At 38.5% G+C, this 25827-nt stretch overlaps 1 protein-coding gene and 1 long non-coding RNA gene across 2 annotated transcripts in view; both read left to right on the top strand.

Annotated features, from left to right (window-relative positions):
* The first annotated feature begins 425 nt into the window (after window positions 1–425).
* Window positions 426–25827, top strand: part of LOC112192948 (ubiquitin-60S ribosomal protein L40) — a 72195-nt gene continuing 46793 nt past the window's right edge. Inside the window, exons 1-3 of the mRNA XM_040516241.1 lie at window positions 426–615; window positions 700–718; window positions 22486–22494. Coding sequence (XP_040372175.1) covers window positions 426–615; window positions 700–718; window positions 22486–22494 — 218 coding nt within the window. The remainder of the gene's footprint in view (window positions 616–699; window positions 719–22485; window positions 22495–25827) is intronic.
* LOC112192950 lies at window positions 11493–13200 on the top strand. The gene is made up of 2 exons (XR_002933730.2): window positions 11493–12347; window positions 12511–13200. It is a non-coding gene; the product is annotated as an uncharacterized LOC112192950 (long non-coding RNA).

Below are 25827 nucleotides of genomic sequence, written 5' to 3'. Positions count from 1 at the left end.
CTTCATCCCAACCAATTCCCACCTCCAAAACCTGAACTGCAAATGGTTTCTTTCCATCTTCGGTCACACCAAAAATGATTTGATCCACCCTAGATCCCCTTTAAAACTTGAATCTAGAACCTACCAACATACCCATGCAAGCTGCTGAGAACTATGACATTAAAAATATTTATGTAGCAAGTCATGTATCATTTGGAACACAAATTTAAAACGGAAATTATGAAGATAAAAAAAGTATGGACTAAAGTTAAAATTTCAATTTCAAGTTAGTAGACCCAGTCCAATACTCTCCATTGTGGGCCAAGAACTTGAGGCCCATACTTTACATAAACAATTTGTCAGGGTACGAGAAAATGCAACCCCTAGCAAAAAGCTTATAAAACCCTGATGATTCCATTTGAGGCTCCCACAGCGTCAGAAACAAGATGCAGGCTTTCGTGAAAACCCTAACGGGGAAGACAATCACTCTCGAGGTCGAGAGCAGCGACACCATCGACAATGTCAAGGCCAAGATCCAAGACAAGGAAGGCATCCTCCCGGACCAGCAGCGTTTGATTTTAGCCGGAAAGCAGCTTGAAGACAGCCGCACCTTGGCCGAATTTAACATCCAGAAAGGTTTGCCTACTTTCTCTTTCACTTTTCCTCTGCGTTTGTGAATTTGATTTCGAAACTGATTGGACTGATTTTTGCGGCTTCCAGAGTCGACTCTTCATCTGGTGTTGAGGCTCCATGGAGATATTAACCATATTATCGAGCCTTCTTTGATGGCCTTGGCTCGCAAGTACAATAAGGAGAAGATGATTTGCAAAGCCAGAAAGTGAGGTTCTTTTTTTCCTAATTGAATATGTTTATTTTTGTTTGGCGTCTTGTATGTATTAGGCAAAATAGCCAAATTAACCCCCAACTTTTCCCACAGATGTCGATTTACCCCCTGACATTTCAATTTTAATTATTTACACCCTCACTTTCTTATGGATGTGGATAAATGCGTGAGCAGTTATTTCACAGAATGGAAAGAAATCTGCTCGACTTTTATTTTTATTTTTTGGTTAAATTTCTTTTATTTTTTTCTTTTAATTTGTGAATTGGCCTTTTTGTCATTCGCGAATATTTTAGTTCAAATGTTTTTTAATATTTAAGGGATATTTTGGTAAAAAAATTCTATTCGGGTTGACAAATTATCTTCTCTTTTTATGAGTCAAGCCCTAGGGGGGAAATAATATATTCATCACAAGCCAGAATAGGCCGTTACATATCCTTCTACTGCCATTTATAGACAGACAAGAAGATAGTGGTAGTATCCACAGTGGCACATAAAAATAGACCTACTAATTATACATTCAAATACGTAGAGGTAGTGGGGATCCTTCATTGGTACTACGCCGGAGGCCAAAGAGATCTAGATTCCTAATACAAGGAAATTATTGTAATTAGACAAAAAGCCAAAAACATAGGGTTGGGGCAAGGGCCAAAGCCCTAGTCCAATTAAAGGCCCAATAAGGTAGCCCAAAGAGGAGAAGTCCAAAACCACAAGGCCCAACAGGATTTGGAGCAGGTCCAAACATCATCTCCCTCGTGCGTATGCTCGTGCAGCGCCGTCCGCTCCCACTGCCAGTCAGCTGTAGCTTGCCACACTGACCCACTCCTTCAACCAAGTCGCGCCGGCCCAACCCAGCATACAATGCTCACTGCTTGGCCTCACCACGCACCCCTCCAGAAACAAAAGTCGTTGCCTGGATCCTCCACATCCTCACCACCGCACGACTCCTTAGAACTACACCGCCGCTCAATCCATCATAACCAAGCCGCCCCCCAGATCTGCAGAGCCCACGCATGAACCCGCCATCTTTGCACACTCAATCACACCCAGAGATTTCGTCTGGAAACTCACCCAGCCCCGTCCAACACCTTGAGCCCGAAGCCTTTCCCTCTGAACTGTGATGCCCCGGGAAATTCACAATTATTTTCTGAGGATTTTTCCAGAATTAATTTTATAACTATTGGACGGTTTCGTGGCTCGTGGATGGAGCGGAAGTGTTTCGGGCGAATAATTAATTGAAGAATATGGTTTTAGGGGGGTTGCCAAAGGTTGACTTTTTATTCGTTGGGATTCTCCGAAAACTTCCTTCACGAAAGTTGTAGAGCGCGTCGATACGAGTTCGTGGACATGTGGAACGCGAGAATCGGAGTTCGTATGAGGAAGTTATGGCTATTGGAAAAAGTTTCCATTTTAGTATATAAAGGAAAAATCAGAAAATATATTCATTTCCTCATTTTCCTTTTCCGGAAGCCACTCCCTCTCTCTCTCTTCTCTCTCGTCCGCTCCCTCAGTATCGAAGAAAACCGCCTGACCCGACCCGAACCCGGCCGATCCGACCCGACTTTTCCGGCCAACTGCGGCGGTCTCCGGCCTTGAAACTTGGCCAGCAGGGTCGTCTCCTCCGTCTGGTCGTCCCTCTGGTGTTCTCTTACGGCGATTCTCCGTCTCGGTGGCAGTTCAAGGCGGTGCAGACTGGAGAAATCGGACCCGACCGGAAAACACAGTTCCGACGTCGGCACGGCTTCGATTTTCTTGGGTTGAGTTCAGAACAAGCTCGCTGATCGATCCATGGTGGTTGTTTGGATCGATTCACGTGAAAATTCGATCAACTCAGTTGGGATTACTGTTCACGGCTTGTGAGGTAGTTTTCGATCCCTTAAGCTTGTTTTCTGACTTCGAGCTAGTTATGAGAATTCACAAGCATGCTTAGATGAAGAACTTTGATGTTGGGAGTTTTGTGAAATAATGTGTTTTGGCCGATGGCGGTGCACCACCGTCTGTGGTGGCGTTCCGGCGGTGTTCCGGCCACTTAAGGAACTGTTTTTGGTATTATATATGTTCTACTCGTTGATACGAGCGTTTCGATATATAATATGCAAATTTTGGAGTTCGTATGGAATTGTTATGATTTTTGCAATTTCATACCGATCGATTATTCTATCCGTGAGGATTTGAGCGTCCGATCGACTTGTGGTTTGGTCACATCGATCGTGGACGTATTCCAGAGACTTCGGGAGGTCTCGGATGTGGTTTTGCCTCGATTGGCGCCACTTTGGGGGATTTTAGTTCAAAACAGGGGTTTCGGACTTAAAATTGGTTATGAATCGTTACTGATTTGAGATCATTGGTGAATAGGTGCTTCTAGAAGGTGAATTGGACGAGTTGTTGGTGATAGTGTTAGTTCGGTTCTGTATAGAAGACGCAGCGGGATTCTGAGGTGAGTAATCTCACGAAGTTCATTTCACGAACGGGAATACCCTTATTATTTTGAGAGTTATTTAGTTAACTACAAACTATAGATGGTATTAGTGGCACTTTTGAGTAGATGATTACGTGTGTATATATGTATATTATGGGATGTATATATATACATACGTATTCATGTATTAGTAGATATATGTTTACGTGAAATATATATGTTTTGGGTGGTTTGTGGATATTATGAGAACAATATGCATGAAATGATGCTTTTTATTGTTTTGGGGTGTGACTTTTGGAAAACAAATGATTTGTGGAAATGATTGATTTCGATTTGTTTTGAAAAGCGTTGAGATTTGAGAAAAGTGTTGAGATTTGGGTATGAAAACAATAGGCATGAATTGATGCTTTTTATTGTTTTGTGTTATGGCTTTTTCGGAAAACAATGATTATGGAAATGTTGATTTCGATTGTTTTCAAAAGCGTTGCGATTTGTGTAACATTTTGGGTCAGATGCGACTCCTTTAATGTTTTGCTCCAAGGGACATTGCGGCCCGAGGATCGAAGGTCTAAGACCTTGGGCAGAATCTCAGGTGACCACGTCTTTGGCCGGACGAGTGGTTACGTTTTTCAGTTAGAGCTCTAATCTGTCTGCCATATAGGTAATTCATGGGGTAACGGGAATTGGTTATTTACAACTCATGACATTACGTATTTTTAGGGAACAAGGTGTGAGTTGCTTCCTTATTAATGGTTTTTAAGGGGACAAGGTGTGAGTTGTTTTCCTTATTAACGTTTTGATAGAAATCAAGGTGTGAGTTGCTTTCTATGGTACGATAATGGTACATTTGATAGAAAACAAGGTGTGAGTTGTTTTCTATGTTTTACTGATAGAAATCAAGGTGTGAGTTGCTTTCTATGGTACGCTTATGGTACAACTGATAGAATTCAAGGTGTGCGTTGTTTTCTATGTTTTATTGATAGAATTCAAGTGTGGGTTGTTTTCTATGTTTCGTTTTAAAAGGAAACAAGGTGTGAGTTGCTTTCTTTTATTTCGATTTGAAAGGAAATTAAAGTGTGAGTTATTCTCCTTTATTTCGTATTTTAAGGAATCAAAGCGTGAGTTGTTTTCCTTATTTTTGGCGTGAGTTGTGTGTGGTTTGAGTTACTCATACGGGCTTGCAAAAGCTTACCGGGTTTGTTGTGTGGCAACCCGGTGCACCATTCCAACGGTGTAGGGGTTAATCCTGCAGGTTAGGATAATCGAGGTTGAGGCAGCGAGCTAGCAGCTTTACGGTAGGAAGCCAATTTTGTGACTTTACCGTTATTTGGACTTCCGTTGTAGTGAGCTCTGAGGAGCATTACGTTTATCTTGTTGTTGACAATTTAATTCGTAAGCTTGTGTAATATATAACTCTTTGGAGCGAGTGTATATTAACTTTGAGGGTTCAGGGCATCAATAAGTGTGTAAGTTAAAGGGAAAAAGATTCCAGGTATTTTGTATTGATGACTGGACGTTCACGCATATATAATTATGGGGTTATATATATCGATTTTCATGTGTGTAAAATCAGGGGCGTGACATGAACTCCCTGAGCAAATAGCGTTCAACACCCATCCGACAGCAACCAAATAGCGGCAAGGCAAACCCTCACAGATCCCTAGCGCTGTCGAACGAACAGAAGTTCTCAAAACCTCGCCCTAAGGCACTCCGGCTTTTTTGGAGTTCTTCAGCGAGAAAGAGCTATATTACAATGCTATACAAACTCTCTTATCTTAATAGGCTATTAGACCAACTTTTCAATCATATTTTTGCATCTCAACTATTCAGTTTTTAGTTCTTAATGTGTAGATTACTTCTGCAAATTTTCAATCAAATTGATTATCATTGAAGCATTCAAAATGACGATTTAAGATTATAAGTATGAACCGGTTCAAGTTTGACAGATTTCGTTCGTTCATTGATTTAATCTAGTTTGATACCTTAACAATCACTGATTCGACTGAAAATTTGTAGAAATAATCTACACATTAGGGCCTAAAAACTTAACTGTTGACATGCCGAAATGTGATCGAAAACTTTGTCTAATGCCCTATTCCTATATATATATATATATATATATATATATATATATATATATATATATATATATATATATATAACACACCAACTGATAATATTACAATTGACATTACATGTATAACTAGTGTGTTTCACTTCTATTTGTGGTTATGGATTGCTAGAAATAAATCAGATTTAAGAGCGGGGCACTTTCAATCATTGCTCTTTGTCACCTAATATCAGGGCATATATATCCAAGCGACTAGGTCAACTAGCAACAAGTCATATGCATAATATGATCTTCATATCTAGAAGCATTTTGGTGCCTGTTGTTGATTGAGACTTACTACTTGTCGTCCCTCGGTTATAAATTGATCAAGATTAATTTTTACGGTGCTCAGAAACAAGGGGAAGGTATTGCAGGATTTAGTGCCATTTTTCGTAATTATAAATGTAAGTTTCTTGGTGATTTTACTTCTAATCTTGATATTTCTAGTTCTATCGCAGTGGAAGTAATTGTTACATTACAACTATAGAGCTTGCATAGGTTCGCGATTGGAAACACATTTGGTTAGAGGTTGATTCTTCTATTATACTTGATTATATTAGCTCTCCTTTGCTTGTGTCCAACTTCACATTTATTGTTTAAATTGCTCATACAAAATCTTGCAAATGAACTTTAAATCATATATTAGAGAAGGGAATATAAGGTAACATATGCTTTGGCTGATCATGGAACATCTTTGTCGAAACAAGTATGGTGGAATGTGCCTCCCCGAAACAAGTATTATGTTATTGATGTTTTGGACGTTTTTCCTTAGTTTGGGTTTCGTTAACTCGTTTGTTTATACTTGCTTGAAGGAGTTTTAATTAGATACCTTCCTTTGTTATTCACCAAGTGTTCATAAATTGAATGTTAGGGAGGTTGTCACTCTTCCATCACACATTTCATAAAAATAAAAAACAAAAAATTAAGTGCAACCCGTTGTAGTGCTAATCATATTCAGTACGTGGCGCTTCACCACAAACCTGCTTTATTATCTCCATATTAGTTTATTTTCTTTTCACGAGATTATAGTAGGAATATAATTAACTTGACTTAAAAAGTTAAAATAAATCCAGTTTCACCAACTGATCAGTTGACAAATCATGTGGTGCGGTGTGCTGGTCGAGCGGCTTAGTCTGGAACCCCCAGGTCTAACGTTTGATTCTCAGCTTCATCCGTTGGCCAGCAGATTTGAGGGACCTTTGTTTGTTAACACGAGGGTTCGTGCGTCTTCGGTGTAGTGATTAGTCTGGCAACGCTAGGATACACTGCATAGGGGTGTGTGAGTGGTTACTATTAACGTCTTCCCCCTAAAAAAAAAAAAAAAAAAACTGATCAGTTGACATATTCCTCAATTTCCACCTTTCGTTATGAACTTATAATCAGTACTACTTACAGAAGCATCAAGCATCCCGCTCTGCTAGACTGCTACTGCTCGTTGACAGACTAACAGCCTCTGTCTTCATAGTAGTTGCTACACACATATTTCTAAGCAGGCTGTCAACAGTTCCTCTTGGTTGCTCGGGAAATTAATTGCTTTGCTACGATCTCTTGATCATTTTCATTTCAGAGAAAAAATGAACCTCGTATTGTTGGAAATTTCAAGATTGAGGACGATCCGTTGATCGAGCCAAACTCTGTCGAGCAAGGCGCAGGTACATTCTTAAAATCTTAAGAAGAGGAGCCTGCGAACTTTCCCAAACTTGAGCTTTCTTATTTGCGGGGGATCAATCTACTTGGTTTCTAAAACCACATCCTATTTGTTGCCAAAAGGACTCGCTAACAAAATGTGTATTCCACATTTTTATTTGGTTCCAAAAGTGCTACTTCACTGAAAATAGCAGCCCTTCTGATATGGATTGTGAGGGTCGTACTAATATTCCTCCTTAAACATTCAGAATATATATAGTAAGGAACTTTACCTGGTTGAGTCCAACAGCTGAGAGCTCTTGGTTGCAGTTTGTTATCATTGTTATCAGAACTGTGATGGATGTTTTTGGCATGTTTATGGATTGGACCGATCACCGAAAAGACAATGATTGATTTGTTTGTTTCAGACATCTCGATTGCTTTTGTTAAAATCACGAGTCAAGTTCTTCGAATGTACCAAAGACATCTTTGAATGTACCAGATTTGGGTGTCCGAGAGAGAGAGAGAGAGACCCAAATTACTCTTTGAAAATTGAATAATTGCATAGGTTTAACGGTGTAATTGATGCCATATACTAAAAGTGTGTTAGGATTGCAACTTCATGAACCAATCTTAATTATTTGAAAGCTGATATACCGAACTTCGGAGTGGCCGATATTTCATATATTGTTCTTAAAATATTTCCTAAATTTTCATAAGCTGAACTTTAATAAGTTCGAGCTACTCACGAGCTTGCATTGAGCGGCATAATATATCATAGTTCAAGCTTGACTCGTTTTCTTATCGGGCTCAATATTAAGTTCAAACTCGGCTTATTTATCTTATGTACATGAGCCGAACGCGCTAAAAATGAGCCGAATATGAATCGAAGTCAAGCTGTATCGAGCCTATTTACAGCCTTAAGGATGAGCCTACCAACTTTGTCAAACTTAAGCTTTCTGAGTTGTGAATTGTGGTGGAATTGATCTAATTTTGATATTTGAAACCACATTTACCGACAGCATATTAGTAAGTACCCGCTAAAAAAATTGTAAATGCTACCATTGTCCTATTCATCGCTAAAGGTGACATTTTCTCATGAATAAGGGTCCGAAAAATGTGTTTTCGCAGACAAAATTTCGTTGGCAACCTTTTAAGTTGTCGGCAAGGGTAACTTGAGCTTCATCATCACTATTGGTACATAATAGGTGCTTTCAAGGATTAAAATATCGGAACTTTGAAAAAAGGAGCTATCAGAAAGATTATGAATATTTTGGAAAAAAAATTTATTTTTTATTTTTTAAAAGAGTCAATTGATTGGACTTATATATAAATAGATATGAATGTCAATTTCATCAACATCCAAAAATAGACTTTAGGCGGTTAAAAAATTGCTCACTGGTTTACGAAAATACAATAATTAAACCAAGACATATGACTCATATAGTACGAATTGTAGTGATGAACATGATAGTTATATATCTTTTTAGAGCTGCCAATAGTCATAATTTGTTCTCATCTTTTCTGGTCTAACATTTTTCACAAAGTCACATGGCCGGATTCACTATACTTGTACCTTATCTTCTTTATATTGTGACATAGATTCCTCATTATAATTAAAATAGTGGAGAACATACGTTTGAAACCTTTATATAATTGAGGCCAACCCCATATAATTTAGAAAGATTAAATGAGTGAGTTGCTTTTTGAAACATGGCTCTATTAGGTTTGTTTTCTTTTGTTGAAATTGCTTAATTATAATTTTTTCTCACCCAAATTCGTCTTGAGGGGATTTCTCCTCATCCGGATTTTCTTCAAAGGGATTACTCCTAGGGATGGCAATGGGACAGGTTAGCGATGGGGATCACAATACCATGCCCAACTCCGAGATCATTCTCTACCCCCATCTCCGCTCCAATTCTTAATAAAATTATATTGGGGATTCCTCATCCGCATCCCCATTGGGGACTAAGACTCCAAACCCGCCTCAAATCTCTAATAAGAATTTAATAAATAAAATAATTTTTTTTATATTGCCTTTTTTAAAATCAAAATTTACAACAAATAAAATTAAAACATTATTAAATTCATAAATCATAATTCAGTGAGTGCAAAAGTCAAAATATCATTAAAGTAAAAGCGTAGCCATTAAAGTAAAGTAGTAAATATATATATTTGTGATTTATATTATAAAAAATAAATTAATATATATATATATATATGTATATATTATTGGGGCGGATTTGGTGATGGGGATCAGAATACCATCCCCGCCCCATCCTTAATCTTAAATAGCAAAGATTGGGGATCCTCATCCCCATTCCTAGGGCCGTCAATTCTGACACGACCCGATAACACGACTCGAAACCCGCACGAAATAAAGCAGGTTGAACCCGCACGATTAAAAAGCGGGTTACCCGTGGATCAACTCGCCATGACCCATTTAATAAATGGGTCGGTCGCGGGTGTTGGGTTAAAATTGCACAGAATGTAAAATGTCATCCAACGTAATTTCACTGGTATTCATTAACAGAATAGAGCTTTATTTATTTCGGGTTCGACTCATTCAAGACAGAATGTGTCTCTTAATTACAATCTCTTGTTACAAGGGAACACCCTTTGATTCCATTTATGAAGAAACCAGTGTGTGGTTGTTTGTAGGGCTGTCAATGGGTCGTGTCGGGTTGGGTTCGTGTAGGGTCAAGGTATTTGTCGTGTCGCAAGATACAAACCCAAACCCAACCCATTTAATAATCGTGTCAAAAATTTAAACCCAAACCCAACCCATTTATTAAACGGGTTACCTGTTTCCAACCCGCTTGACCCATTTAATAAATAGTTGTGTCGTGTTTGACAAAATGACTCATTTAAAGGTTAACAATGCGACCCATTTAACTAAAAAAATGCATAAATTGATTAAATTCACTAAAAACTCCACAAAACGAAGAATATAAATAATTATATATAATTCATAAATAATTAAATCCAATAATTATAAAGAAAAATATTTCAAATTGTCTAATCATATGATCAAATACTCCCAACGTCTAAAATTTCAGGATAAAGTATAGCATAATCGGGTTATACAGGTTCACTTCATGTTGGCGGGTTGACCTGTGGCCGACCCATTTATTAAATGGGTCATGGCGGGTTGACCCATGGTTGACCCGCTTTTTAATCGTGCGGGTTCAACCCGCTTTATTTCGTGCAGGTTTCGAGTCGTGTTACCGGGTCGTGTCAAAATTGACAGCCCTAGTTGTTTGTTTTTGGGGCTGCACCCAAAATTTTGGAATGGGTTGCCTACGTACCCGAGAGGGGATCAAGCCACTCATAGTTCAAGAGTTCCAATGAGTGAATGACCCATTGGAAGAGGTTTGGATTTTTGGAATAAGAATAGTGTTTAGGATGCGGTTGCATCTAGATTATTTGATTCCAGATTGCCTACATACCCTTGCGGGATCAAACCATATGTAGTTCCAGCATTTGATATTTAAATGGGTAGATGACCCGTTTATTTTTGGATTTGTGTTTAAGATATTTGTGAGGGTTTAGCGCCCTTGAATTTGCTTTTGGGTAATTTGGGAATGATTTGATTTTTCTGGTGTTTGGTTTAATTTGACTGGTGGAGTCAGAGATTCGGATTGGCTGAATTTGACTGGTGGAGTCAGGGATTCGATTTGAATTTGTGGTTGCATCTAGTAGGTCGCTAGATTGCCTACATACCCTATGAATGGATCAAACCATTGTAGTTTATACATTTGTGAATTTGGGCTTTTTCTTGGTTTTGTGTCAAAAGGATGTTTTTTTAGGTTCTGAAATATTTTTTTAAGAACTTGACGTCCGGGTATTTTTGATTCGGACACCCGTTCTGTTGAACGTCGCTGAATTCTTTGAATGGGCCCAAATTTAAGACGGGCTTTGCTTGCAAGTCATTTCCTTGGTCCACCTCCATCAAGGCCTTTTTAAAAGGCAAGGAGGCCCAGCTGCTTTCTTTTCCATTCTCCATTTTCTTTTCTTTGTTTTCACTGTCTTTAACCAAAACCCAGACAGAACACGAACTCGGTGCTTTCGCCAACTCAAATCGGAGATGGGTCTGAAGATGGAGTGTCGAATCAGAGAGGGGTCTGAAGATGGAATGCGATTTGGGTCTTCAACTAGAAGGAATTTCTCAACTCCTGAAGCTTGAAATTTTCTGTATTGCTTCTTCCTGTGAGAAATTGGGTAAGGACTTTCTCCTCTTAGCTCTCGCTTCCAGCTTTGTGATGGAGGCCAACTGACACTCTTTCGATTTTATTTCACATGAATGTTGACTGGAGCTTTGCATGATCCAATCTAAAGACTCCGGTGCTTCGTAGGTGAGGCCAGATCCATTTTATCACCCAATTCAGTTGTGAATTGACAACTCTATGAAGTGGTAAACTTCTTTGTCTGTCTTTATTTATTGAGTTAGTTGGTTTTCCCTTTCTTTGACTTTTATTCTTCCTTTGATAAGCCTTTGCATTCATCCTTATTAATTAATCCACCGCTTCATGACAAGAGTCTAGCAGATTTTGACAAGAAGCCAATATATTTGGCTTATGCATGATTCCATTGTCTGCTAACGCCACCATTCATTTTTTCTTCTTTTGCTTTTGCTTTGCACTTTGTCATCTTCTGCAATTGTCTGGAGCACTTTGTTAATCAAGCTCTTTTGTTTTATGCATAGCTTAATTAATCTATCTCATGGCCTGCACATCACCAGAGCACTCGTTCTTTGTTTTTTCTTTATACATATATATATTGCTTTATGCTTTGTCAAGTTCTGGGATGGTTTGGATCACATTGACCACACTTAAATAAAAGCTCCATGCCCAGATAAAAGTTCCACCGCCAAGACTTTTCTCATTTGGCTTTTATATTGGCACCGCTTCGAAGCTTTTTGGAACACAAATATTTCAAAGCTGCTACACATAATTGAATTTTGAAGTTTGTTTAGTCAAGTCCACCGCAAATTTTCATTTTTTCTTTCTTCCCTTGACACGCTGCACCCACGAACACATACTTGTCACCTCATGACATCAAGTCTAGGCTGTTTCATTTGATTGTCTTGGCCTTTTGCAAATATAAGAACCTGTGCATCAAGTTTGTTTTGGAATGGACTGCTACCAAGTGTGTGTGCTTAATTTTTGACAACTTGAGGCTCGCGTTGCAATTCCACTGCCCAGCTTCTTTCTTGCTTGTCATCTTTTAGTGTTAAAAGCCTCATACCCTTGGAATTGGATGCTTCAAAGCTTGTATTTAATTTTAACAAGTTTGTTAACTGTGCAGGTTCAAAACGGACCAGGTGATAGTGGTCACAGCAGTGTTGGAAGTCTCGAAGCTTTATTTTAAGGGTGAGCATCTTCTTCCAAGTGCCAGTTCTGGTTTCATTTTTCCGGCAGACATGATTTTAGAGTCTGCTGCAGAACTGTATTTATTTTGACAGCCTTTCTTTATCTCCTTCCTTTGAATCAGAAGGTCGGGACTGACTTATTTTTGGCTTTGGTGTTTTGACAGAGTTCCCTTCTTTTTATCATCATTTCTAATTTGAACCAAGACCCTTATGAAAGCATGGCCTGGATGGTGATTCACACGGGGTCCTCTGCCAGTTTCGGGATGTATTAACCCAAACTTGAGTCTTGAGGATGATTTCTGCACCCGAAGGCACGCCGGGTCAAAGCTCTAAAACAATATTGATACCGTAAGGCACTATCACTGGAGCTTCGATAGTAGTTTCGGCACCCTAAGGCACGCCGTGCTGGAGCTCAACGACAATATCGGCACCCTAAGGCACGCCGTGTCGGAGCATGATATTGATACCCTGCGGTATCACTGGAGGCCTGCATCATTTAAGAATAGCAAAGGAAAAGGTGCACATCGGTGGTGAAAGTCTCACCCTCTTTTTCCTTGCTTTCTTCCTCTCCTTGGCTGCTATCCTCTGCTTCTTCACAGTCCTCTTCACGCTGCTATCCTCCCCACGTTCGTCCCCCTTTTTTTCCTTTATGCAGTGCTTTTTATATTCCACCGATCATGAGTTTGGTTTGTATAAAACATAGAGTTTTAGAGTTCAACTTGGAGTGAACTACTTGGGGAACTTGTATTCCGTGAAGACTACAACTCTTGTATTTGGTAGTTGCTTTGTAATCTATATTTTGACAAAACAAGAAGTTTGACGCCTTGTAAAAATCCAATAGACCAGCTTAATGACTCTTGTGCTTTTTCCTTTTGCTTAGAGTTTTAAAAGCTATCAACTTTGTCCATCCTTGTTTTCATGAGAGGCTTTTAATTTTATTTAAATAAAGCGCTCATATTTTCCTGATATGGACGGGCCTCGTTGTAATTGGATGTGCGAATTTTTTCGTTTCAACAGCGGGTCAACCCGCCAACACGAAGTGAACCCGTATAACCCGATTATGCTATATTTCTTTTTGAAATATTGGACTTTAAGAGTTGAAATATTTTTCTTTATAATTATTGAATTTAATTAGTTAGGAATTACATATAATTATTTATATTCTTCGTCTTGTGGAGTTTTTAGTGAATTTAATAAATTTATGCATTTGTTTAGTTAAATGGGTCGCATTGTTAACCCTTAAATGAGTCATTTTATCTAACATGACACTACCTATTTATTAAATGGGTTAAACGGGTTGGAAACGGGTGACCAGTTTAATAAATAGGTTGGGTTTGAGTTTAAATTTTTAACACGATTATTAAATGGGTTGGGTTTGGGTTTGTATCTTGCGACACAATAAATACCTTAACCCGACACGACCCATTGACAGCCCTACCCATTCTAAATTTGTCCTCTAATCCTACCCCCAATTAGGGGCGGGTATCCAATGGAGCTCCGCCCCACTGGGGATTTTTGCCATCCCTAATTACTCCTCACCTGGATTCCCCGGCCTTGAGCTGATCTCTCCTCACCTATATTTGCCTTGAGGAGATTTCTCCTCATATAGATTCGCCTTCAGGGAATTATTTCTCACCTAGATTCGTCTTGAGAGAATTTCTCCTCACCCAGGTTCTCATTAAGGGGATTTTGCCTCACCCAAACCTCTTTCTCAAACAGGTTGCGCTGCCTCTCTATAAGGCCATTTCCTTACTAGAAGCTGTTCTTAAAATTTTACACCCCCTCATAACCTTCATATTTCATAATGTACATTTCTATGTGAATAATTGAGTAATTTTTTAATTTTTTGTTTCTTTGGTTAGATTTTACAGATATTTCTTTATTTTATCGGGATATATCCTAAATATCTTATATATCGAGGATATTTGAGGATATCAGAGAAATTTCGCGAAAACGGTGTAAAATATTATATTTACTCTCTACAATAAATCGTTCACTCTAACAAAGATATCAGGGAATATATCAATATTTTCATAGATATTTTAATCCTTGGGCAGTGTTGCGTTACAAGAGATTACCAGAGAAGGAAAAGTGTTGCGCACACTTCAAGAATGGATAGAGAGGGACTAATCGTTCTTAAACATTCTCAATGCATAGTAAGGATCTTTACCTGGTTGAGTCCAAAAGCTGAGAGCTCTTGGGTGTAGTTTATTATCATAGTTATAAGAATTGTGATGTATGATTGTGGCATGTTTGACGGCCTAGCTATTTGATCCATCGTCAATCACGAAGGGATGTGACCAATTGTTGTTCCAGCATTGGAGGGTAGTGAATTTGCTAACGTTCATGATAATTTATTGGAGCGATTGAAACAAAAGCATGGGACTGCAAATCTCCAATACCCAGTTTGGATTAAACCCCCGAATTTTCTCGTGATTAATTGTTCATTGATGGAGGTCAAGGATGAAAATTTAATTATAAATAGTTCAAAGAGTGGCCTTGGCTTGAGTATTCTATAGTTTTGGACAAAGTATATTGCTTCCCTTGTTTTCAGTTTTATAGTTATCCTTCCTACCATCCGATATTCACTGAGTGTAGGTTTCAAGGTTGGAAGAATGTTATGTCAAAACAATCTGGTGTTGTTAATCACATGGGAGCCATAAATTCTCCACATAGTATTGCCATGCACAAGTGGGAGTCACTAAGAAACCCATCTAAGCATATTGAAAGAGTGATTAGCACACAATCATCACAAGAACTAGCAGATAACTGACTCTGGCTTATTACTTCCATAGAGAGTGTGAGGTTGTTAGCACACTAAGGATGTGCTTTTAGAGGTCATGATGAATCGGCCGTATCATACTATGCTGGTAATTTCACTGCAGTTGTGAATTCCTTTGGAAGAATGATATAGAAGTTCACAAAGTCTTACAAAATGCTCCTGGGAATGCCAAGTATATTTCTCCACTTATTCAAAAGCAAATTACAAATATTCTTGGTAACAAAGTTAGAACTAAGATTCAGGAGGAAGTGGGAGATGCCAAGTTTTGCATCCTTATTGATGAAGCGGTTGATGTATCTAATAGGGAACAAATGGCTATCATTCTTCGATTTGTTGATTGTGATGGGTTTATTAGAGAACGGTTTTTCAAAGTTAATAGTGTTGCAGACACTTGTTCTCAAACTCTAAAAGATGAGATTTCCAAAGTCCTTGCTCAATATGATCTTCAAGTAGAAAATATGTGTGGCCAAGGATATGATGGTGCTAGTAATACGCGGGGTGAATTTAATGGTTTACAAGCTTTGTTTCGTCAAGAGTGTCCATATGCATATTATGTGCATTGCTTTGCTCATAGGTTACAATTGACTTTAAATGCTGCAGCTAAAGGGGTGCATAATATTTGAGAGTTCTTTTCAACTCTAAATTTGATTGTAAATTTTGTTGATTCTTCTGCAAAACGGCATTCAGCATTAAGAGCTATTAGAGAAGAAGAAATTGCAGATTTAGTAGCTACTGGTGCACTACAGACAGGTAGAGGGGCTAATCAGACTTGCACTTTGCAACGGGCAGAGACTACTCGTTGGGGTTCACATCTTCGCTCTATTTCAAGTTTGATTAGATTATTTGGAGCTACCAAAACAACTCTAGCAGATTTGGCTGATAATGGACCAAATAAAGTACAAGGAGAAGCAAAGAGTGTAGGTAAGGCTATGAAGCATTTTGATTTTGTGTTTTGCTTGATTTTGATGCATGATGTCATGAGGATTACTGACTTTCTTTGTCAGGTATTGCAGAAAAAAAGCCATAGACATCTTGAATGCTCTAAATTTTCTTTCAATAACAAAATCAAAACTTCAAGATATGAGAGAAGATGGTTGGGATGATTTGATTATGAAGGTTGAATCATTTTGTTGTCAGCATGATATTATTATGTCGGATATGTCTGCTCCTTACAAGAAAGGTACAAGGGCTTGTGAATAAAGTATTACAGATGAGCATTATTATCCGGTCAATATACTAAATGCTATGATAGACTTTCAGTTGGCAGAGATGGATAGTAGATTTACAGATAATTCCTTTGAGCTCCTTGTTCTTAGTGCTACATTTGATCCACGTGATAATTTTTTATCATTCAAATATGAAGATATTTGCAATCTTGCTTTGAAGTTTTATCCTCAAAATTTTACATCATATGATATGCTTGCTCTAGATATGGAGTGTGGGTTTTTTGTAACAGATATTCAGAGGGATCCAAGACTTGCCAAGACAACTTCTGCGTCTGATTTATGTAGGCGGTTAGTTGAATCTAGAAAGTCATCATTCTTTCCTATGATTTATAGGTTGATTTGTCTTATGTTGACTCTGCCAGTTTCTATAGCAACAACAGAGAGAGCATTTTCATCTATGAATATCATAAAAAACAAACTTCGAAATAAGATTGAAGATGAGTTTCTTGATGACTTGATGGTTCTTTACATTGAAAAGGAGTTCGCCGATAGTATTGATAATGATTCTGTGATTGCTGAGTTTGAAGTGAGTGGGCCTCAGAGGGTACGATTAAGTTAGTTTTGGATTTATGCTTGTAACTTTTAATTTACGGGGTTTTGGTTTTATGTCCTCCCCGTTGTATGTTTTGAATGATAAAAATAAAGGCGTGAGGATGAGCCTCTCACTGGGTTGCAAACCTCAAAAAAATAGAAGTTCGCAAAATTTTTATGTACTGAAAATTAGCCTAACCCATTTTTAGATCCTGGTTCCGCCACTGGCTACAATACCCAGTTTAGATTAAACCCCTGAATTTTCTCTTGATTAATTGTTCATCAATCATAGTTTATCATAGTTTGCAACGCGGTGCTTATTTTCATTATGAAATTTGAAAGGGCTAAATACAAATTATTACCCAGTGATTTAGGTCCAAAATCAATTCAGTACCTGAACTTCTAATTTCATCAAAAACACCCCTGCACTTTCAATTTTGATCTAATAAGTCCAATTTGTTAGTTTTCCTACAATTGAGTTATTTAACTTGTTAATGTGGCTCATATATGGCCTATGTTTTATAATGTGGTGTCGAGGTGATATGCATAGTCAATTTAGGAATGAGTCCTACTATTAAAAATAAATAGTTTTTCAACAAATAATCCAACTATAACTTGAACCCATAACATAATATTAACGAATTGGACCTATTAGATCAAAATTGAAAGTGCAGGGGTGTTTTTGATGAAATTAGAAGTCCAGGGACTGAATTGATTTTAGACCTAAACCATAGGGTACTAACTAGTATTTAGCCCAATTTGAAATTAGGGATGTGTCCTAATCAATTTATTAACCTTTTTTCTGAACTTCGCATTCACATTATATTTATACATTCATGATTATTTAAGGACACCTAGATTATGTGTCTGATCCAAACTCTAGGTTACTTGTGCAAGAATTCTCGGTGATATTCGTAGATATCCAATCATTGTATGATTATATTTCCATGTATAATTCTATTTCTATGCTTGTAATCCTCTATATAAAGAGCCCCCTATTATCAATGAAAGCATAGAAAATTCTCTCCCAAATATCGATTCCTTAAAACATGTTATCAGTACAAAACCCTAACCATGAAACAAATAGCCAAACCCTGATTCAAGAAACTAAAACAGTAAATCCGAATATGAAACCTTGAAATCATTTCTGCCTCCGCCGCACACCTTGAAGCCTTCTACCTAAGGAATTCAGAACTAGTGGCAAATCCACCACAACCGGCCGGAAACCTACCGAACCGGCCACTGAAAGCTCCAAACTACCCGCAGCAAAAACTCCTCCTGTACACCACCTTCCGGACCTTCGATTGCCACCAAATTTTGTCAGCAATAGTGCATTGAGCTCACGATTCTAGAATAGGTCAGATCTTTCCAAGAACTGGTCTAAAACTTGCCGAACCGGCCTCCTGATTGACTGGTACGCAAGCAGAAAACCAGACAGAAACGTTTTTAGGGTAATTCCGACTACCACAGATTAATTCCGGCCACCAACGACCAGTTCAGACCACACCGCCGGCCATCCCAATTTTCCGACGACCCTCCAACAACTTTTCAGTGATTTTCTGGCGACTTTTTGCTGCAATTTTTGACATTTTTTTAAGGTATGTTTTAAAAGTTCTGTAAGTTCCCATTTTTATTATTTTTCTCTTCTTTTTCTCGGGGACTTGCAACCTCATTTCTTCTTTATAGGGGAGACCATAAGCCGAACTGTACGGGTTCGTGCACACTCCAAGCTTAGAGCTTGTAAAGTTCTCCAAACTTAGAGTTTGTTGAGAAATTATGATCGATAACAAACACATCATTGTTTCGATCTAATCTAATACCTCTTGGAATCGAATTTCTTGGGAGTGACTACACTCAGAAATTCCTAATTTCTTGGAAGCGATTATGCTTGGAAATTCCTAATATCTTGGGAGCGATTATGCTCAGAAATTTTTATTGTTTTCATGATAAATTTTTTCACTCCGAAACTAACCCTTTTTCTTGTTCTCTTTTCAAGATGAGTAACATGAACAAACTAGACTTTGCTCCATTGGGAATAATTGGCTCTGGATACCACAAGTGAGTCCGTGATATCTGCTAGCATCTCAAGGCCAAAGGAATCCTTGATACGATTCTTCAGTCTAGCCATGACATGCTAACTATTGAGCAAGCTCAAGCTTTGGAAGCAAATAGAGCAGCCTTGGAGGCAAATAAGGCGAAAGCCATCATCCTAATGACTCGTCATACGGATGATTCACTCCAGTACGAGTATATGAATGAAGAAGACCCCAGAAGGCTGTGGATCTCACTCGAAGAAAAATTTGGCAACGTTCATGACTCCCTACTTTATGACCTAGAAATGAGATAGCATAGCCTCTGCTTATGTGATTTTAAGTCAATTCTTGACTACAACTCGGAAGCACTTCGCATTAAATCCTTAATGGAATTATGTGGAAAAGATGTCATAGATACGATGTTGATTAAGAGGACTCTCTCTACCTTCCCCGTCTTTGCTGTGATGGTTGCTAAGAACTATCAAATCGATGTTATTGCAGGACAGATCACAAGGTTTCATGAGCTCATTGGAGCTATCAATGTTGCTGAAAAGCATGACAACATCCTTGTGAAGAATTATAATTCAAGGTTCGTGGGAACAGAGCATATTTCGGAGTCCAATTATAGTCACGCCCCTAAGGGAGTGCGCAAAGAGCGAAACCAAATTTAGGGACATTTCTGGATATTTTGGTCCATATTCTCGCTCTAATGAGGAAGGTAAATGCCAAAATAGGCGAACACGGAATCGAAGAGGTCAACGTGGAATGAGAGAGGGAGGCAACGCCTCTGGCCATGTTGGTGGCCCCACCAACATTAAGAGCCATCCGAATGATGATTTCAAAGCACCTCAATCAATGGAGTCTTAGCACAGAGATTTATGTTCCCGATGTAGAGCTCGTGAAGATATTGTCACTGTTTACAAAGCATATTATGAAGCAAGAGAAGCTCACTATGTGGAACAAGAAGATCAAGAAGGTGATCTAGAATAAAGGGTTGAAGACTTCAAATTTGGCTGGGAGCAATAGATTTAAGTCTTTAATTTTCCAAGAGATGTAATAGGCAATTGCCATAGATTTTGTAGTAAATGTCATTGGTTTTGTTTTTCTACCACTAGGCTCATCCAAATTGAGTATGATGTCTAGGAAGGTTTTGAGATAAGTGCTACTTGAGCAAGCTTTGCTTCACTGACATTTCTATACTCACATGGTCATATTTATTTTGGAGCTACCGAAAGAAGTCAAACGGCTACCATTGTTTTGCATTAGCTAGAATTTGGATTAGATTCTCTTAATGGTTAAGAAACAATGATGTACTATGTTGGCTTATGAATAAAATTTCGAGTTCTTTTCATTATGACTCCATTTTGATTCTAAGCATATTACTTTGTGACTACAATGTCAGGGCCATCAGTATTAGTTCGTATTAGTTCAAGGACATGGAATACCCCAAGTTCCCTTTACCAAATGGCACCTTAATTACTATCATAGAAACTCTCTACGCTCCTAGGGAAAATCGCAACCTATAAACAGCCAACGGATTTCATGCAGAAATGCATGTAGAGAACGAAAAAGAGTTCCTTTGCACTGCTTGTAATGATTGCAAATAAAGACGCATCATTGAGAAACGTTTGTGTCTCTCTAGTGAATTTTATGTCACCACTATTCGAGCTATTAAATCCAATAAAGTTATGAGAGAAGATCTCTTGGATTTAGACACATATTAGCTTTGTCACGACAGGATAGGTCATCTTAGTCATGATATGATGATCCGTCTACTAAAAACTTCACGCGGACATCTATTATTTCAAGCGAAACAAAGCATGAATCAAAAATTGATTCCTGGATTATGTGTGACCGCCGCCGCCGTCATCCACCATCAGCCTAGGGCTGGCACTGTCCCTATCCATGACACCATAGATGGCGTCCATCATGGTGATGGCGCCCAAGGTGATGCTGCAATCACCAACTTTACTTTAAATAGCGTTTCAGACGCTCAGCCCCAACCAAAATCCTCATTGGTTGCCTAAGGCCTCTCGCTCATTTTAAAAAGCCCATCCTTTAGGAAAATTAGGACTGAGACCGTCTTATGCAAAGGATATGAAAATACTCATTCTATTCTATATATATGTGGGGATTCTGTGGACTGATTCAACCAACTTGCAAACGTTTAAATATTTCATGATGTTGGTTGACACGCAAACACACTGGTCACGTGGTGTGCCATTGTCCACCTGTAAATGATGCTTATACTACACTCCTAGCACATATCATATGACAACGGGCTCACTCCCCGGATCATCCTATTTCGTCAATTGGACTTGACAAATGCTAGAGAGTTTACATCGAAGACTTTCGATGGTTATTGCAATGGGACTGATGTTGGACATCATATTACCATGTACACACCCAAATGGTCTCGCAGAAACGACTACAATGATAGCCCGAAAATTGGTAAAGCGCACCTTATATCCGCTTGGGGTGATGCAATATTGCATGCAGCTATGCTAATTCGTCTACGATCCATCATCACTCAATCTACCTCTGCGTTACAGCTAGTGACTGGGTATCAGTATCTCGTACTCACGCATATTTGAGTGTGCTATTTATGTGCCAATTGCACAATCACAGCACACTATGATGGTTCCTTACAGACGAATGGAAACTAAGTTGGATTTGAGATTCCAACAATCGTCTACCACTTAATGCCCTTGCTAGGCGATCTCATTACTGTTAGATTTATGGATTGTCACTTTGATGAGACAGTCTTCCCGTCGTTAGGGGGAGATAAGAACACAGATGTTCAGTAGGAACGACAGTAGTGGTCTGTCCCCACTATGTCTCATCTCAATCCCCGCTAAAGTGGCGAGAACACACATATCTGCTGCAAACATGCCTCCAAGGATGGACGTCCCAATGAGAGGATGTAGCACCATAGGGAGTGGTACTCTGGCGTTACAAGTCATGGCCCCTGCTAAGATGTGTGGGAGGCCCATGCGTTCGAATGATACTTTAGCACAACCCAATCCTTAGATCATCGACACTCAAAATCCATCTCATAAGAATCTTCTAGATTATGGTTATGATTGGGGGACTCCTTAACATCAGAACCTATTCCTGAGAATATAGAGCTCTATGAAAATTACACTAGTGTACATGAGATGTGGGATAAAAACTCCATCATGATTGATGATGTATTCGCACATTTCATAGCGTATGAGTTTGTTGAGTCCGATGATATCGAACCACGCTCTATTGATGAATGAATGCTAATGTAGAGAAAATTGGCCTAAATGGAAAGATGCGATCCAGGTTAAGCTGGATTCTCTAACGAATAGAAAGGTTTTTCTAGCCAGTGATGCTGACACCTCCTAACATAAAACATATTGACTAATGGGTTTTCGTTAGAATGCATGATGAGAAAAAGATATGGTAATCTCACATTATGGCGCAAGCCTTCTCACAAAACGCCCTGGAATCGACTACGATGAGACATATTTTCTCGTAATGGATGTCATTGCACTCCACTACCTCATCAGTTTGGTAGTTTCTGAATAACTGAATATGCAGCCTACGAATGTGGTCACTACGTATCTCTATAGGGATCCAGATATGGAATATACATGAAGGTTCCTAGTGAACTTCATTTACCCAAGTCAAGTGGCTCTAGACCATAGAGCGCGTTTGCAATGAGGTTGAAATGCTCACTAAGTAACTACATGATTGGGAAGGATATGTAAATGCCCGCGCATTTTCATAACAAGTTCTGGATTCTATCGCGGTTCATGTTGGTGACATGATCTTCATTGGAAGCCCTTGAAGAATTAAGGGAAACCGTTGAATACTTGAAATCCGAGTTTCAGATGAAGAATATTCAGAGAACAAGATTATGTCTCGGTTTGGAACTTGAGCATCGTATTGATGGATGCTTAGGCATTTTGACAAGGTCAAGCATTTAAGCACACCCATGATCGTATGTAGTCTCGATCCTAAAAAGGATCATCTTTGTCTAATGGATCATGACGAAGATATGCTAGAGGCAAAAGTACCTTACATAAGTACAATAGGCGCATTATTGAAGTTAGCTCAATGTACAAGACCAGACATCTCATTTGCAGTGAACTTGTTAGCTAGGTATAGCTCCGCGCCAACATGACGTCATTGGATTGGTGTAAAAGATATCTTTTGATACTTGAGATGTACAATTGATATGTACTTATTCTATCCCTACAAAAGATGATGGATTCTATTTCAACTGTCTCGTGAGGGGTTTGATCCAACTAAACACGGAGTGTATTGGTCTGTTACTATCGCTATCGGTCTCTATTATCTACAAGACAGACACAGTTCAGAGGGAAGACCGGGTGTGCCGGCCTTCAACGCTCCGATGCCTAAGTCAGTATCGACAAAAGATACTGATAATAGAAAGTAATAGTAAACAGTTACCTCTTAGGGTTGTTGGAGATGACCTTAATGTAGCAAGTTTGTGGGAGCTTAGTTCCTTTTCTTTCGGTGTGGGACGTTCGGGGTTCCCGATATCGCCCCGAGAGGTATCGGGACCCTCGGCTGAGGGTTCATCTTGCTTGGGTATTGGCAATACTATTCTTGTGCTTCCGATACTTGTGCCTAGGAGGTATGTATATTGAAGGAATTGTGTCCTAAAACAATCATTTTGATGTAATTATTATTAATCAAAAGGGCAAGTTTATTGTTCATTGCTTATATTTGATATTTGATTGAACAAGGTCCAAGGAATATGAGTTAAAGAGAAAGTAATCTAAAGAGTTAGATGTGTGAGACCTTTACTCTTTCACACTCTTATCCTAAAAAGTTCCTAGTCATAGGATTATCACTTGGACATTGATAATCCGGAAAGACTAGCACATACTATGTATGCTCAATATGGAGGATGATATGTCTCTTGTCATTTGTGTAGAGACACTAACATAAGTATGTGGGTGCTCTTAATTTAAAGAGTACACTGAACGCGATCATTAGAGTTCTTGTATGGAGTCTTACTTACATGTCAAACTTGAACTCTAAATTGCAATAATACAAATTAGTCCTTTGACCTGAGACACTTTAGTTGTCTTATGAGTGAATGGATTATCTCTTGATGATGCAATAATATTGTGTCCCTTAATGGATATAATAGATGCATTCATTGGTATAATCAATTCGGTCATGGAGACATGTGAGTGTACAATAAGGAATCTCTATCCTTAAGTAAATAAGGTGTATGTTCAAAGATGTGATTCAATGAGTCTTTGGCCAAAGCATTGAATGAGATTAAAAAGGAGTTTTTAATTACATTCTAAGAATCACATAAGAATGAAAATCACATTAGGGGATTGACATATCAATTCCATACCCCGATGATGTGATTTAGAACATAGTGTTAGAGAAGGACCGTATTGTATTGTAATTCCAATTGAATAGGTTCTTTGTCATTCTACATTAACTAGGGTAGTCATGATATGTTGCAAGACGTCACTCATGACTTGTGAAGTCCCCGAGGATTAATAAACATTTATAATCCTAATAACAAGGGAGAATCAAAAATGGAGTTTTTGATTCGTAAACAAAATAGAATGGTTTCTATAAACTTCACTGCCTTGTTAATTAGAACCTAAGAGATCACACACCATATAAGTGGATCCTTGAGATTGTATATGAAGAAGATTAAACAAGAGTTGGTTATGACCAAATAATTAATTAGATTTATTATTTGGACATAATTAGGTTTTTCGGGTAAAACCGAACCTATTGGGCCTAAACGATTGTCGGGCTTTTCGTGTGGACTTGGGCTTCACTAAATGAGATTTAAATGAAAGCCCAAGACACATTTTTAGTGCCCAATAACAAGTATGGACCAGCCAAAATATTGGCTTTATGAAAGTCAATATTTTCTTTTAGTAATTGGAGTTATTTCCTATTATATAAAAGTGAAAGCATGGACAAAGAGAATAAGTGTGTCTCCACACTATTATTTTCAGCTTTGAGAGAGAGAGAAAGAGTTCTCTCTTGGTCCATCACAAAATTAAAGGAAAGAAGAACACTTGCATAATTTCTTCTTTTCTTTCATCTTTCTTCATCTCTTGATTCACTTGGTGAAGATCCTTAGAGGCCATATCTTTTTGTGGCTTTACTTATTACATCAAGGAGAAGATTACAAGCACAAGAAGGAGTACAAGAAGGAGTTCTTAATTCAAGGTGCTTCAAGGTGGAGGAAACACACACAAGGAGAGATCAAGGAGAGGAACTTTGGTGGTTCACTTGGATCGGATTGAAATCACGCTCCAAGGGTGAGTAGAACATAAACTACTTATTTGTTCTTCCTTACTATGCATGCTATGTTTATATACATATCACAAGAAGCCAAGATCATGGGTTAAAGGAATGAATTTTATGTTTAGTTAGTAGTTTAATGGTTAAAATAATTCCGCACTAATTAAAAAGTTTTGAAATCCATCCATTCCTTCATATATACCAACAGATTCAGACCTATCACACACCAGGAACGACACCAACACTGACATGCGTCCTTTATCTCTATCCCAAAACAACATTGGTGTTTTAGAAGGTTTTGCTGATGCTGGGTATCTCTTTGACCCACAAAGGTCATTCCCAAACTAGTTATGCGTTCACCATAGGGAAGACCACGATACCTCGGAGGTCTACAGAACAGACTCTAGTTGCTACCTCTTCGAACCATGCAAAGATTATTGCACTTCATGAAATAGTTCGTAAATGTATGTGGATTGGATCCATAATTACGCATGGCAATTATGGTTTGAAGTCTATCACAGATGAGCCTACAAGCATTTATGAGGATAATGCTGCTTTTATTGAACGAATGAAGTAAGGCTACATCAAAAGTGACAACACCAAGTGTAATTAGCCACAACAGAC

The sequence above is a fragment of the Rosa chinensis genome, chromosome 3 (assembly GCF_002994745.2).
Source record: "Rosa chinensis cultivar Old Blush chromosome 3, RchiOBHm-V2, whole genome shotgun sequence".
NCBI classification, from domain to species: Eukaryota; Viridiplantae; Streptophyta; class Magnoliopsida; order Rosales; family Rosaceae; genus Rosa; species Rosa chinensis.
This window is presented reverse-complemented; position numbering and strand designations above follow the sequence as displayed.